This window comes from Schistocerca serialis, chromosome 3 (genome assembly GCF_023864345.2).
Source record: "Schistocerca serialis cubense isolate TAMUIC-IGC-003099 chromosome 3, iqSchSeri2.2, whole genome shotgun sequence".
NCBI lineage: Eukaryota > Metazoa > Arthropoda > Insecta > Orthoptera > Acrididae > Schistocerca > Schistocerca serialis.
This window is the reverse complement of record NC_064640.1, coordinates 149484975-149501844: the sequence shown is the minus strand read 5'-3', so window position 1 is coordinate 149501844 and position 16870 is coordinate 149484975. Positions and strand designations below refer to the sequence as shown.

Below are 16870 nucleotides of genomic sequence, written 5' to 3'. Positions count from 1 at the left end.
TTCCCTGTTTGAGTTATTACTCTGTCTCATTAAAGGAAAAAGGTAAAGCTGTTGTCGACCTGCAAAGTAGCTCATGTTGCAGGTGGCAACACCTTGTCTCTTCTGAGCTTTGAATTAATTTACCCAGCAAATTATAGGTTGACTCCAACCCAAATCTTGTCACTGATGTTGCATTGAACTCTAAGCCAAGTAAGTTACTTAGCAAATAAACATAGAAGAACTATCAAATTGAGAAAAAAAAAGAAGGTGTATTAACAGGGTTAAAATCCAGGAGGGTGCCAGGATATGCTGGAGAACAAGTTCCCATCTCCATAGTTTAGGGAAACTAGTATGGGTTGAGAGGATCCAAATAGCCTGTGCAGAATAGCAAGCATTTTGATCTGAGTCATGGTTTATGCCATGCTTAGCAACTAGGCACTAGGTGTTCCAAATGCAGACAGCTCTTCCATGTCCATTCAGGCTTTCAGCCCACTTAGTGGTGGTCATTCCTATATTACAAGCAGTGCAGTGAACACATTAGTTGGTAAACAACAGGCATGGTATCACATGTTGCTCTCTCTCTGATACTGTAGAATTTAACTTCTTTAATTTTGTAGAACTTACCAGTGGTGGGGCTGGAATAAGCGGTAATAGGTAACTACATAGGAGTGTGCAGTTAAGTGGGATTAACTGCAGAAATGAAACCTCTGGGGTAGGGAATGCCATATTGTTTCACAAGGCTCTTAGGAGGTTTGGAGGATGATGGTAGGCATCAGTGACTGGTGGTGGGAAGGATATCAGGTATAGAGGATCTTGTCCTAGGGCTTTAACTGAGGAAGTCGTATCCTTTGCAGATTAATATATTAAGGCATTCAGGTCCTGAATAGTATTGAGTGACACAGGGAGGGGGGTTCATTTTGTGGATTTTATGAAGCAGTAACTGTATTTTGTTGAAAGGTGAGAGACGGAGACTGCCTTTGAGACTGTAGGGTATTTGTGGGAAACGAAAGTCTGGGAGAGGTTGTTGGTGTAGGTGTTGAGGAATTCAGTGGCAGAACAGACACATTTGCAACAGATGCTTAGATTGTAGATAAAGGAACATTTGATTTGAAATGGGTGGCAGCTATTGAAGTTGATTTTGGGTTTGTTTTATATTGACTGGGGTTTGGATGTGAACTTCAGTAAGAAGGAGTTCAGTGTCAAGGTAGATAGCTTTGGATCTGAAGAAGTATCAGTTGAATATTAATTGCAAAACGACATTAAGCTGTTGCAGGAAGGGCAGGAATTCATCTTCAACATGAGTCCAGGTCACAAAGATATCATCAATAAATCTGTACTAAGCCAGGAGGCCCAGATTCTCAGTCTTGTGGGAGTCCTCTTCCTTGTCACCCATCGAAAGGTTGACACATAAAACAGGACCACTTTGATCTCATAGTGGTCCCCCTGATTTGATTGTCATTCTGGCCTCCAAAAGTAAAGTGGTTACATGTTTTAACAACATGAGTGAAGGCAGATGGGTTCAGTGCCATAAAACAGGTCACTTATGGCACCATGCTCATTGGCATTGCTGTCTGCCTGCTGGTCAGTGCCCAAGTGGTTACCATAAACAGGAACACTTTGGTGTGCAGAATATGTGACTTCTGTAGTTGCAGCACCACAAAAAACCCATTTTGACATGGATAAGCAGTGACTTTCCAGGCAGACTGGTCATGCATCACAGCAGCAAGTCACTGGGTAATTGACCATCATAGTGTTGGCCTCAACTGTGATGTCACCACTGCTCTGCCATTACCCTGACAGGACTGCCTCCCAAGGGATGCAGTTGCTACCTGCTGGGTTGAGGATTGAGCTGAAGCCCTCCTAGCCACTGAGCCAATGCGCCACTTGCCAGCACCAGTTGCCACCAGCCAGCTGCCAGTTTGAGGTTCACTGTCTGGACATCTGTGCCTGTCACTTGCCATGCCCAGGCAGCACTAAGCAAATAGCACTCAGCAGGCCATGTCAGTCTGCCACATTAGCCCTGATGTTGCTCAGGCACTGCTGGGACTATTGACTATGTGAGGTCATGCCACACCCAGGCCACACTAAGCATAGCCAGCCAGAGCCTCATTACAATGTTTCACTACCATGGTCTGTGGATCAAAACCCCCATTCTAGCACCACCTGTTGTGAGCCTGAGTTGTAAGGGTTATACAGCTTCTGTGTGGCTTCTGACTCAACACAATACATCATCTTCCACCACAGCATACCTATACCCTCTACTGGGTAATAGGATGACAGTTAACAAGGTTTGAGGGAGACTTTTAGATAGGCATTATTGAAGAGGCTTAGACAATGCAGGGGGCAAAGTGCATCTCTCATGTGTTGTATGCCAAACATAGTCAAGTGAATGAAGAAAAATGGGGTGGGGGGGGGGGGGGGTACAGTGGTAAGAGGGATTGCCATGAACAACATACAATAAATTCTGGTGGTGTGGTGTGAGCATGTAGATGGAGTGGCATTTAAAGCTAGCTTTTTTATGTTTTTCTTGAATAACTAAAAACCATGACCTCCAAAGAAAATATTTCTCAGTACAGAATTAAATTTCCTACAAAAATATCCTAGTCATCTTTTCTCTCTGTCTAATAGTTTCCGGCCGGCCGGTGTGGCCGAGCGGTTCTAGGTGCTTCAGTCTGGAACCACGCAATCACTATGGTCGCAGGTTCGAATCCTGCCTCGGGCATGGATGTGTGCGATGTCCTTAGGTTAGTTAGGTTTAAGTAGTTCTAAGTTCTAGGGCACTGGTGACCTCAGATGTTAAGTCCCAAAGTGCTCAGAGCCATTTCTAATAGTTTCACATGTAGGGAAAATCACAGATTATTAGAAATTGTGTTTTAATGACATTAAATTAATGTTTATTGTTAAATGAAGTGGGTTAAGAACAAATATTTAATGTGTGTCGGACTATATTTAGGGGTAAACTGTGTTGTGGGGGTTGTGATGAGCTGGCAGAGGATGGTGGAGGCTAAACTGTAGTAACCTGCCATATGCTACACCTGCCACCCACAGAGGACATGAATTGGTCCACTACAGCAAGCACATTGCGCACTGACATTTAAAAGGTACACCCACAGCGACCCGAGGCAGCAGGCAGCAGCTATCCAGTCACCAATTACAGCAAATTGTTATGCTGCACACACAGCATGACTACAGTAACACCAGATGGAAGACAGCATGTTTATATGGCCATACGTAGGCCTCTGACTATCACTTGTGAGATTTATTTGTTACTCATATTCTTGTGTATTCTTGTTGTTTTCACTTCATGATCTAATAAACCAGAACCGTTTTATGATCACGTGCTTCCTTGCATGAAGGAAGGTAGGTCATCAGCTGCGGTCACTCACTCCATTCCTTCATAAGTCTGTATATTGAAGAATGAGCAGGCAAGTTCCCCCTCTCTCTCTACCACACTACATCACAACAAGCAACTGCCAGATGTTTTACAAAGTTACAGTCTCTTCCACAGCTCACCTTATGAATTGCTGGTGGGACAGTGGACAGACATGCCCGAGGCAAGCTTATTTTTCACAAACTGCATTAGTACTATGTGGAATACAGATATGAGTTACTAATAATACTAACACAAAAATGCATATGGATGGATTCTGCCTAAATCTCTGCCCAATGTTTCACACAGTTGCAGAGGATATTGACCCTTAGTCTTCCTGTATGGCAGATGGCAGCTGATCTGGAACTGTCAACTGTCTACCACACTGAAGAGCCTGTCCCAATTATAACATGCTGTCAATATGTATTTGATGATGTCAATTTCATTTTCTCAACTATCAATGGCTGGAATGTTGATCATCACTGAAATGCATCACTCCAGCATTTGCTTTCCCACCAGCTGAAGAGGCCCAGAGGTTTAAAATAACTCCCTATGCAACAGACATCAGTCACCTAGATGTTATGGAACTTCAGGCACTTCAACATAAGTCATGAAGTGTATTAAAGTAGATTACTGTTCTACACTTGAATGTGCTCACCCTCATTTCATCAGACATACTCACATCCACTGTGGATGTATGGTATGTGGCTCCACTCAGTGCAGCCTGTTCTACAGGTGTCAGCAATTATTGAATGGAGTGCAGCCTATTCTACAGGTGCCAGCAATTATTGAATGGAGGAGATTTATGCAGTCTACTAGTAACAGTGTTATTGGTGAAAATTGTGATGTAACTTTCTGGTCATTAATTAATTCAGCACCAACTGAATAAAACATTGTTACATGACTTCACAATAAAATATCAATGATAGGCAGCAGCAAGGTGCCACATTCATCAATACAATCCCTTTCCCACTAATACATGTAGGTCACTGACATCACCACACTTACAAATTAAGCACTTCTCAACCACTGTTTATAGGAATGTACTTTAGATAAAAGCTCACTTAACAACCACAAATAAGTACTCAGTGAACTGAAAAATGACTATATTATATTAACACAAGCTCAGGGAAATTATTTTGTTTACTGACATAAGAAAACTGGACAGGTAATGGCAATGGTTCATAATCTGAGCAATGGAAGCATGGGTATAACTTTGTGAAAAGCCCTGTAGTGGCGTCTTGCGATGTAATGTTTGTTCTTCAGTTTGCAGACCCATCAATGAACTCCCTCAAGCCCCTTCAGCCTGTCACACTCCCTGAACACAGTTTATACCTCAATATGGTTCTACTGCACTTAGATGTGGTACACAATTTAATATGCTTAATTTAGCTATAAACATTAATTTTATACCATTAAAATACTGTCTTTAATAATCTATGATTTTTCCATTTTCTGCAACACGATAACTATTAGTTCAAAATGGTTCAAATGGCTCTGAGCACTATGGGACTTAACTTCTCAGGTCATCAGTCCCCTAGAACTTATAACTTCTTGAACCTAACTAACCTAAGGACATCACACACATCCATGCCCGAGGCAGGATTCGAACCTGCGGCCGTAGCGGTCGCGCAGTTCCAGACTGTAGCGCCTAGAACCGCTCGGCCATTCTGGCCAGCAATAACTACTAGTCCAAGAGAAAAAATGAATAAGCCCTTTTTTGTAAGAAATTTATTGCAGTTTAATTTTGTACCAGGAAGCATTTTGACTATATGTTGTAATTTTTTTGTTATTCAAGAAACACAAAATACTGACTATTGGAAGTTAAGTACAATACACTTTCTAACTAGGAGAGGTGTGTGTGATGATGGTGTTGTGGATGGCAAGTGCAGTAGACAGGTAGACCACCACCACTTTTGAGGTATTTGACCAACAAGGTGCATAGCTTTATCAGGTAGTCCAAGCAATTTTGTTCCAGTTAATGGGTGGCTTGAGGGATAATTACTCTGAGTATGCTGAGATATCTAACATATAATGGCCACAGGAAAGGTAGATATGGGCCAAAGAATGATTGTTATGGAATGGTGGAAAGATGCGAATTTTTAAGATGAAGCCTTTAGGTGTAATGCTAAAGGTTAAGCAGGAGTGAGGGGAATGTATGTGGGCCTGTAGTTTGGCCATGCTGAGAGCACATGTGCAAAAGGAGTACAAGTATTGAGGTACAGAGGTAGGGAACATGAAGGGATTGATGTAAAGATGAGGGAAGACTTTAACTGATGAAGGTAACACTGAAAGAGAAACAATAGCAGAACAAGGTGAAGAGCTTCTGTACACAGGCAAATTGCCGATTGGGAGCATGTACAGAAAATAATAATTGTAATTGTTTTCTAATAGACAGTAAAATTATATTACAGCAAGAGAGTCATTAAATACAATGTTGAGATTGATGAAAAGTAAATAAGACTGCAAGGAAGTGTAAGAAAGTTGCTAATTGGAGGAAAAGATCAGCCAAACAAGGAAAAAAAAATGTCATGAGAAAAAGTGATTGTCAAGTAAAAGACACCACTAAACACAAAGAGTTCTCTGAAAATATGAAAAATGGCACTAAACACAGAAAAGCTATTGTAAAATTATGAAAAAGGGTAGTAGGAAAGAATTTAATTTTTCACACTCGTGTCCATGTCCACTCCCATGCCCACACATGTGCCAAGTTGACTAGTTTGTGGTGGGGGGTTGTATCAAGTGGGGTGGGTAAAGCGAGAGAGGCAAAAGGCAGGGAGAGTGATTAGTGGTAGGTGGCTAGCTGCTTAGTGGGAGGCAGCTGGTTTGCTGGCTATGAATGGAGGAGGGAAGGGTGGCAGTTACATGGGATAGGCGTGGGATGCATGGTCATTGGAGCTAATGGAAAGCAGTGCACTCTGAAGTTAATGTCAGGATGTGAATTTGGGGGGGATGTAGCACTGAGTAAGGGGAAAGGGGAAACTGATGGATGGAGGGTGTTGGGGCCATGGGTTACTCAAAGCAGAGGCCACAATTATTACAGAACACAAGGATGTATTGCACAGATAACTCCCATCTGCAGAGTTCCAAGAAGTTTGTGATGGAGGGAGGGATCCTGATGAAATGGGTTATGAAGCAGCCATTGAAATTGAGCATTTTGTGCTCAGCTGTATGTTGTGGCACTGGGTGGTCAACTATGTTCTTGGCAACAGTTAGGCAGTGGCCATTCCTCCAGATTGACAACTAGTCGATAGTCACACTGATGTAAAAACTGTGCAGTGTTTGCAGCAGACTTGGTGCATAATATAGTAGCTTATACAGACCAGGACTGAGGAAGTGCCGGGTGGGTGGACTGGACAGTTCTTCCACCCTGTTCTTCCACAGGGATATGATCCCTGTGGCCATGAACTGGAAGTGGGAGTGGCACAGGGATATACTAAGATGCTATGCAGGTTGGTTGGTTGACAGAATACCACATTAGTAGGGATGGGAAGGTCGTTGGGTAGGATATCCCTCATTTTGGGGCATGATGATAGATAATCAAAATTCTGAAGGAGGATGTGGTGCAGTTGTTCCAGTCCAGGGTGATATTGGGTGATGAGGAAGGCACTATATTGTACCTGAATTTTGGGAGTGGTAGGAGGATAGGGTTTGTGTGAGGATGTGGCATGGGAAGTCTGTTTGTGGGTGACCAGGCTGTTGGGAAAGATTTTTTGGTGTGGAATGGATGGCAGCTGTGAAAATCCAGGTACTGCTCATGGTTAGTGGGTTTAATGTGGGCAAAAGTGTGGATGGAACCATCAGTCAGGTGGATGTCAACATCCAGCAAGGTGGTACATTGTATTGAGGAGGACCACGTGAAGCACATGGGAGAGGTGTTGAGGTTGTGGAGCAAAGAGGATAGGGTGTCTTGGTCCTCAGTTCATGTCATGAAGATATCACCAATCAACTTTAACTAGATTAGGGATTGATAATTTTGAGAGACTAGGAAGTGTTCCTCTATATATTTTCTGAACCAGAAAACCAGATGCCTCCAGCTGAGCCAGTAGCCACAACCCTCAGCATAACCTATTCCACTTGGCAAAATAAGCCATTAGCACCATGTAGGGCATAGGTGTAGGGTGGGAGAGGGAATTTGTAGGGTGTGTGTTGACTGAATTCATTCATTCAGTTGCACATTATGTTCAACATCAAACCATGAAATATAATACATATGTATTGTCACCTTAGATTAGTTTATTAGTCTGTATGTTGGTTGTAAAGCTTAAAATGGCCCTAAGCAAATACACAATTATTCTAAATGATGGACCCATTTTCAAAACTTCCTATTTATACAAGTATAAATCCAAAATGAATAAACTTTATACCAATGAAAAGAGGAAGTCAAAGTTTTTTTCATAATGTTTCATACCAATTTAATAAATTTAATAATTTGTAATTAATTAATTTTTAATTATTATTTAATAATTAGAAGTGTGATAAATGTTATAAATGTTCACTCTGGCTACCGTTGGCTGCACAGCAAACATCGACGCAGTAGCCAAACTCATCCCACACACACGAAAGTGTATCTGCTGTTATTGAGTGCACGGCAACAGTGATCCGGTTCTGCAGATCATTCAGAGTGGTTGGTAGATGTGGGACATAAACAGCTTCCTTCACATAACCCCATAAGAAATCATCATAGGGTGTGACAACAGGAAATCTCTGTGGCCAGAAGTGTAGAGCGAGGTCCTCACGTCCCTGTGACCGATCCAGTGCTGAGGAAGCAAGTCATTCAAAAAGCCTCATACATCAAAGTGCCAATGGGGTGGAGCTCCATCTTGTTGGAAGTGAAGTCCTGGGAATCTTCCATAACTTGAGGGAACAGCCATTGTTCCAACATGTCCAGTTCTTTCCGCAAAGAAAATTGGTCCATAAATCTTTGTACGGGATACAGCACAGAACACATTGATCTTCAGTGAGTCTCTTTTGTGTTGCAATGGTGAATGTGGAGTTTCCAAACCTCATATGTGAACATTGTGTCTGTTGACTTTTCCACTAAGGTGGAATGTCATTTCATCACTAAAAATTATATGATGTAGAAATGCGTCATCTTCCAACTTTGTTAGCACATAACCACAAAATGTAAGATACTTCTCTTTGTCATTGGGGTTGAGAGCCTGCACAAGCTGTCATCAGTAGGACTTGTACAGCAAATGACGTCTCAGAACTTTCCAGACAGTTGGTTTGGGTATTCCAAGATCTCGATTGGCTCTATTGGTAGACTTACTGGGACTGCGCACAAAACTTTCTTGAATCCATCAGACATCATCCTCTGTCACATGCAGTCAGCCCATGCTTTTTCCTTTCCACACACTCCCAGTCTGCTTAAATTGCTTAACCAATGGCTAATGCTTTTGCAAGTTGGTGGATGAATACCGAATTTGGTACGAAATGCCCACTGCACTGCATTGCGACTCATTTTTCATGAACTCAAGAATGCAGAAAACCTTGTGCTCCACAATTGCTATCTCACTCACAACTGACGGTGAAATGGAATGACAGCCCTATTGCTGTGTGAACTCTACCAGCTGCTTCTGGAACCATCACTACCCGCCCACTGCCACCCACCAAAAACTTTGATATTTCCTCTTTTCATTAGTATAAACCTTATTCATTCTGTATTTGTATTTGAATACAGGGTTATTCCAAATGATTGAAGCGATTTCACAGCTCTACAATAACTTTATTACTTGAGATATTTTCACAATGCTTTGCACACACATACAAAAACTCAATAAGTTTTTTTAGGCATTCACAAATGTTCGATATGTGCCCCTTTAGTGATTCGGCAGACATCAAGCCGATAATCAAGTTCCTCCCACACTCGTCGCAGCATGTCCCCGTCAATGAGTTCGAAAGCATCGTTGATGCGAGCTCGTAGTTCTGGCACGTTTCTTGGTAGAGGAGGTTTAAACACTGAATCTTTCACATAACCCCACAGAAAGAAATCGCATGGGGTTAAGTCGGGAGAGCGTGGAGGCCATGACATGAATTGTTGATCATGATCTCCACCACAACCGATCCATCGGTTTTCCAATCTCCTGTTTAAGAAATGCTTCTGCTTTAGCCTTTTCTGTAAGATTTTCCAAACCATCGGCTGTGGTACGTTTAGCTCCTTGCTTGCTTTATTCGTCTACTTCCGCGGCTACGCGTGAAACTTGCCCGCACGCGTTCAACCGTTTCTTCACTCACTGCAGGCCGACCAGTTGATTTCCCCTTACGGAGGCATCCAGAAGCTTTAAACTGTGCATACCATCGCCGAATGGAGTTAGCAGTTGGTGGATCTTTGTTGAACTTCGTCCTGAAGTGTCGTTGTAATAGCCCTGTACATATGAATTTTTGAAAATGGGTCCATCATTTAGAATAACACTGTATATCTGTCAATTAACAGAAGGAGTTGTTTCCATTGCCATTTTTAGCGTTCAGTTGCTGTTTACCTACCAATTATTATTTGGCACACATATACAAATATACTGACAGAGTAAGTTGGACTGTGTCAGTTGGTGCCCATTACAGGGTAGATAGTGTTCTTCCAAAGAAAGCAGGCGTTGACAGATGTGAAAATTACCGAACTATCAGTTTACAACAACAACAGTGTTCTTCAACAATAAAAATAGATGTCAGCACGTACATTTTATCAACTTCTGTTGTTATCAGTCAGTGAATGTTGAAAACCACTAAAGTCTTAGATATCATGTTACTTACTGAGAAGCACTGTTGAAGCAATTTTCTGTAGTAAATGGACTGTATCATTTGAAATAAAAATGGTTCTACTATGGTAAATTGGGGAAATATTATTGTCATTACAGTTTCATTCATTATACTGTGCTATTTCAAAGGCTTTGAATTTTATTCACTCATAAATATACCGAAATGTTAAATCAGTAACATTTTTATTCCTGGGCTACGTCAATTGGAACATACATAACATAGTGAGATAGTACTAGTCATTATATTTCAGCTAATTAACATCTTATTTTTGGTTATTCTTACAACAGTATTAAAAACCGAAGTTGATGTTAGACATTAATAACATACAGAAATACCATCCACAGATGTTGCTATGGTCTGGAACTCCTTCCATAAATGTTAAATATTACAATAAACAACAGAACCTGATATAAAATAATTTGGAAACACTGCTACAAAATATGCATGCAGCTATAATTAGACTGAAGCCAAATCAGTGTCCTTTAGATGATAAATATCTACTCAGGAAAACTGTGCAGCAGCTGCTAGCAAATTACTCACTGGTGTCACAAGGTAAATCCCATATGAAGGAGAGAGGGATGTGAAATGACTTAAATAATACATTAACAGGCAGAAGTGGCCATTGCAGGCTACTTGTATATAATGTAAGAACCTAAAACGTACTTAAAACTAATCATTGCTATTGCTGATTGACACACATTCTTAGCTACAGATTTTAATTCTAGAATATGGGACCTTTCTTATGTGTTATAAATGTCACTATAGGTACTGCTTGCTGTACATATTTGCACTGATATGCAAAATGTTCTCAGCTAATTATAACTGAGTGAGTATAATTCAAATATCTGAGCTAAACAATGAGAAGGCTTATTACTCCCAGCCAAACAAATAACACACAGCAGCTATAGGAGATTTCCATGAGACCTTGTCCTTTTACTTACTTGATCCTCTGATGCCTTAACTATTTCATCTCTAATTGCTACCCATTCATCTTCCACTCTATTCTTTACTCCTGTCTCAGTAAATCATTGGCTAATGCTCCCTCTGAAACTCCCAAAAACCTCTGGTTCTGTCTACTTTACAGGTTCTATATCCTTAATTTCCTACTTTTTTGCAGTTTCTTCAGTTTTAATCTACAGTACATAACCAATAAATTGTTGTCAGAGTCCGCCTCTGCCCCTGGAAATGTCTTACAATTTAAAATCTGGTTCTGAAATCTCTATCTTACCATTATATAATCAATCTGAAACCTTCCAGTGTCTCCAGGAACATTACACTTTGTAAATTGAGGCTAAGATACTAAGAGAAGAAATCAAAACAAGTTATACGGAATAACTACCAGCTGACTTCTGTAAGGTTTATGTTGTTGATACTAATGCCAAGAGAAAAATATGTTCTGTGTAGTTATCATTCTAGTAATAATTTTGTGTTAAGTACTGACCTGGAGGAACGACTGTGAAGGCAAGACATGCAACAGCTGCAAGCAGGAAAGAGGTGCTGAGTGTGATACGTCGACCCATACGCTCCAGTGCATAGTATGCAGCTAGACAGCCTGGCAATTCAATCAAGCTCACCAACATAAAGTTGAGATACTTATTGCCTGCCATTGCCACTGAATACAGTGACAGCCCATAGAACACAAACATGTTGGTACCCCTGAAACATAAGTGCTACTGATAGGTTTGTTTCTGAAAATATACTGTATCTATATTTCTAGTGGAAACTTCCACATTTAAGTAATAACATAATGCATTTAAGCTCTCCATATAATATTAGACAACCACTATACTAAAAGAAATAGTATGTTTATATGCATGTAGATGGCTTAAAATCAGATGGAGCAACATCATGTGCTGTTTGTATTGCTCTTGGGTGCCCAAGTGGGTGCAGCTGCTTTCAAAATATGATATTTTGAGAATGTTCCTTGCTGTAATCTTCATGTGACACCTGGAGAATGAGCCTCTTTGCCACATTGTGCCTCGTTTATACTCTTATCACTCCACACACCTCCCCCACTACCTGTCCACACATAGTGTCAGGGTGAGTGGTGGGGGGAACATGCTCACCAAATTGTGGGAACAAACTCACATTACTCAGTGCTTCTGTGTCCCCACTGAATGTGGATGTAGCTCTTGGCTGATGTTGTGACTTTAGTCAGCTGAGTGCTGGGCATGACACTTTACTGATGACAAAGCCACTATCTTATTGATCAGGCTGTTGGAAACTCATATCTTGACAGTGTCCTTTAAAAAACAATCCTAAAACGACTAGGTCTGTCTTAGCTCTTCAGTTGGTTCATATTTCATTTAGTCCTCTGTAGCTGTGCATTGTTCTGCAGCAACATGTTTTGTGGGTTGGATGTGATTGGCTTATCTCTTGTGCTCCTGGCACCTTTCTTTATCTGTCTGCACAGTCTGCCCAATGTATACCTTCTTACATTTGCATGGGGTAAGGAGGACATCTGGCCTGTGGAGCCCTAAGTCATCTTTCACTGTACCTGATAGTGCATGTGTTTCTGGAAGTGGACAGAAAAGACATTTGATGTTACACCGAGCCAAAATTCTGCCGGTTTTGTTTGATATTCTGTCAGCATATGATATATATGCCATTGTATTATCCTCTTCGTTGTGTTATATTTGCTGAGCCTGTATCTTCTGTGCCAGGAACACAATAGAAGCACCAAACTTAACAGCTTACAAAACCTGCAGCTGTGGAACACTGCGTAGTTACAGGGGACCCAACGAAATCTAAACAAATAGAAGTGCTGAGACAGATCTTGTCATTTTGCTATTGTGTTTTAAAGGAGGCTGTCATGATATGAGTGGCCAAAAGCCTGATCAGTGGTGACAGTAGCTTCACCTTCAGTAACATGTGGGACCAAGCTCTCAGATAACTGAAGTCACAACATTGGTCGAGAGAGACTTATGCATTCAAGGAGAGCAGCAAAAGCACTTGGGGATGCAGCTCACACCCAGCATTTGGAGATTGCATCTCCCCAGCACTCCACCCAATGTGGTGTGCAATCAAGTAGCAGGGGAAGGGGTGGCACCTTTTTTCATCGGTCTGTACAGTCTGCTCAATGTATACCTTACTGCATTTGAATGGAGTATGGACGGCACCTGGTCTATGGATCCTCAAGAGTACAAAAGAGGTGCAAAGTAGTAGAGATGCTTATTCTACAGGTACCACCTGAAGATGACAGCAAGGTACACCATTAACATACCATGTTTCAAAAATGACTGCAGCTGTCTGACACCTGAGAGTAATACAACAGTTGAATCACCAGAAAATCTCAAGATCACACAGTATGTGATGTGCAGAACAATTTTTAGAGCCTACACAGAGATGGTACAGCAGCAGTGCCTTCTTTGTTAGATGTACGTAACAAGTGGCATAATATTGAAGTAAAATTATTAAAATTTAATAAAAAAATTAGTAAAAATCATGAAGCATCCTGTTTCACAAGCACAGCACCTTACTTTGTCTTGCAGCTTTACTGACAAGGGCAGACATCTTCAATCAAATTCAGCAAACTGGATTATTTGCATCCAGTCTAGGTAGAATATGAATGCTCTATACTTTTAGTTATAGTATCTGGGGGTTATTTGGGTTCCCTGCCTCACCCAAGTATTGATAGAAACAACATGTCAGAGATACATGGGCTCCAGGTGACAGCCATGGCTCTTGTCCTCATGGGGCATGGCTGTTGTGGCAAGTGTGTGAGGTGGTGCTGCCCTTTAATGACTGTTTACAGATATACTGCAGCCTGGCAATTTCAGCCAGTCTCTCACTAGTCACTGAAGTATTATGTACATGCCATTGGATAGCAGAGTATTTTGACCTTGCTTGATTAACATTTTGTGATTTGGACTTTTCTCTGGACTGTGAAATAGGCTCTATGCTTAGATGACTCATATATGCTTTGGACTTGTGTTGGTTATTAATTCACCTTGTGATCTCCTTTCGCAGTCACCACTAGAACTGCCTGTTTCATTTCACTGGTCTCCTCATTACCATTAATGAGAATAAATGTAAACTGTGTTTCTATCTATGCAGAGTAGGACAGAAAATTGGGATTCCACCAGCAGCAGCAGATATAGCTACGACAGCTTCTGCAAAACCAACAGTAGTTGGCAGCTGCAGTGGACTCACCTCCCCTTCTGCCCTTCACTTGCTTTGACAAGGCAAACAAGAGTTGGCAGATCTAATTACATTGTATTGTTGTGCACTGTAAGGCAAATCAAATAACTGATCTTGGGCATCGGTACATGATCTTACTGCCCCCTAGTACTAAACTGCATGAAGTGGTGCAAGAATTACACCCGCTCTCTGAGTCCAGTAGTTTGACTTTTTCTGATGTTTTTGGTTTGCTGACTGACTGTTATGGTGACCAAACTCACATCGTCATGGCTAGGATGAGATTTAACTGATGTGGTAAGCAATATAAACAGTCCTATGCAACATGGGCTGCTAACTTGCAACTTGACATGCAACTATGACTTTTCCTGTAAGCAGTGAGACACAATAAATACAAACTCCTTAATCTGTGATGTTATTATCTGTCTTGCCTCAGATCAAGACATTAGTATAAAAGCTTCAGAGGCATCTGATCTCACCATCAGGGAGGAGTTAAAATTGCCAAGGCTCATGAAGCAACTGTGTTAGTACAAACTCTGTTTCATGGTTCCATGGGTGGTGATGTTGTTAGTAGTCTTAGTTGGTGTTGTGCTCCACTATCAAATTCAAATGGCTCAAATGGCTCTAAGCACTATGGGACTTAACATCTGAGGTCATCAGTCCCCTAGATTTAGAACTACGTAAACCTAACTAACCTAGGGACATCACACACATCCATGCCCGAGGCAGGATTCGAACCTGAGACCATAGCAGCAGCGCGGTTCCGAACTGAAGCACCTAGAACCGCTCGGACACAGTGGCCAGTGCTCCGCTATCAATTGTTGACTTCTAGTCAGTATCATCATCTGAGCACCCATTCATCTGGTTGTTAAGTGACATGGAATTCAGTAGTTAGTGCAGTAGTTAGCGATTCCTTACACTCATCATTGATAGATGCACACAAATAGAAGTTCTTTGTTGACTGTTAGTGAGTCCCCTAGTGAGCAGAAACACATTCAATTTCTTCCTCTCTGTTGTCAACAGGCTCCAGAAACATTTATGCCATCAAATTGTGTCCAGATCACAGCCCATCTGTTTTGCATGCCACAAACAAGGGCACCTCATGAGTGTCTGCCTCGAGTGGCAAACATCAACAACTTTGGCCTTCAGCATGCTGCATGCTACCTTGATGATGCCTGGGAGAGCAACAGGCAAAATGCAGCATCTCATGTTGCAACTGGACATTCATGGGATGACTGCAGATTTCCAGTTGCACACTAGCATGGCCATGTCTCTGATTAATGAGGACACATACTGGTGCATTGGCTCCCTGCAGCTGAAGTCCCCTCAGTGCAAAGTGGTGATTTACAATGGCCAGTCAGTCCCCTTTTTGGGTCAGATCATTGTCCAAGCTTATAGAAATGTCTCTCAGCAGCTAAACTTGCTTGTAGTCAACTTTTGGATGGCAACTAACATTTTTGGTTTAGAAACTTTTGTGTTTTTTGATTTGCGAATTCAGGACCAGGTAATTTATTTATTCCCCCCCCCCCCCCCCCCCCCCCCCCCCACCTGTGATCCCATTCACAGAACTTTGTGTGTTGTGCACACAATTCAAGCAGATGTTTGAACCTACTATACATTGTGCGACAAAGTTCCAGGTCCACATTTCATTAACACAGTTGACGGTGCCTAAGTCTTATAAGGATCGTCTGGTGCCTTTCACGATTCATGAGCAAGTTAAAGCAAAGCTAGATAGGCTGCAAAATGTAGGTGTTTGCTCATCAGTATCATGTACCTGATGGGCTATGCCCATGGTCATGGTTCAGTAACCTATCATTCACTCTGTATTTTTGTTGATTTTCTGTCTATTGTTAACGTTCAAACAAATGTTGATCTTTATCCACTCCCTTGACACAAGAAATTGTCAGCTAAATTGGCTGGGGTCCAATATTTTTCAAAGATTGATCTTGGTGACACCTAGGTGATCAGACAAATCAGCTTTTTATGCTTCATATGCTATTTGGCATGTATCATTATAACAGACTGCCATTTGGGGTTGGAAGTGCTTCCGTGATGTTTCAGAGATACCTTGAGCAACTCATCCAATGTGTTAATTGTTTTGATGATTTCTTAATTATAAGGGTCATCCAGGAGCAGCATCTGCACAATCTCCAGATGATGTTTGAGAGCTTCAAGCCAATGGTCTGTGCTGTCGCCTCAACAAATTTAGTTCCTTTGCTCCATGTGTCAAGTAATTGGTTCATATATCATGTCACAATGGGCTCACCCTGATGCATGATCATGTGGCTGCATTGAATTATTTGCCCCTAAGAAGCTCAAAGAAGTACAGTTGTTTCTAGGCAAAGTAAATTATTACACCTAGTTTATTTCAAATATGGCCCACACTTCCTATCCACTTAATCAGCTGCATAAAAGAAATGTTAAATTTGTGTGGTCAGAGGTGTGACAGAAGTTTTTCATGCAGCTTAAAATGTGCATTAGCTCGGCCACTTTTTTAGCTGCATTCCATCCTGGCATACATTTGACACTTGGCACTGATGCATCAGGTTGTGGAATGGGCACCACACATACTCTGGCAGTACAGAACAGCCCATTGCATTTGGATCTAAAACATGAAATGTGGCATAG

The 16870-nt window shown here is 41.5% G+C and overlaps 1 protein-coding gene across 2 annotated transcripts in view; it reads right to left on the bottom strand.

Moving 5' to 3' along the window:
- LOC126469860 (organic cation transporter protein-like) overlaps positions 1-16870 on the bottom strand; it is a 241660-nt gene that overhangs the window by 9627 nt on the left and 215163 nt on the right. For both annotated transcript variants that reach the window (XM_050097170.1, XM_050097169.1), the window contains exon 9: positions 11547-11761. In XM_050097170.1, the coding sequence (XP_049953127.1) occupies positions 11547-11761 (215 nt within the window). The remainder of the gene's footprint in view (positions 1-11546; positions 11762-16870) is intronic.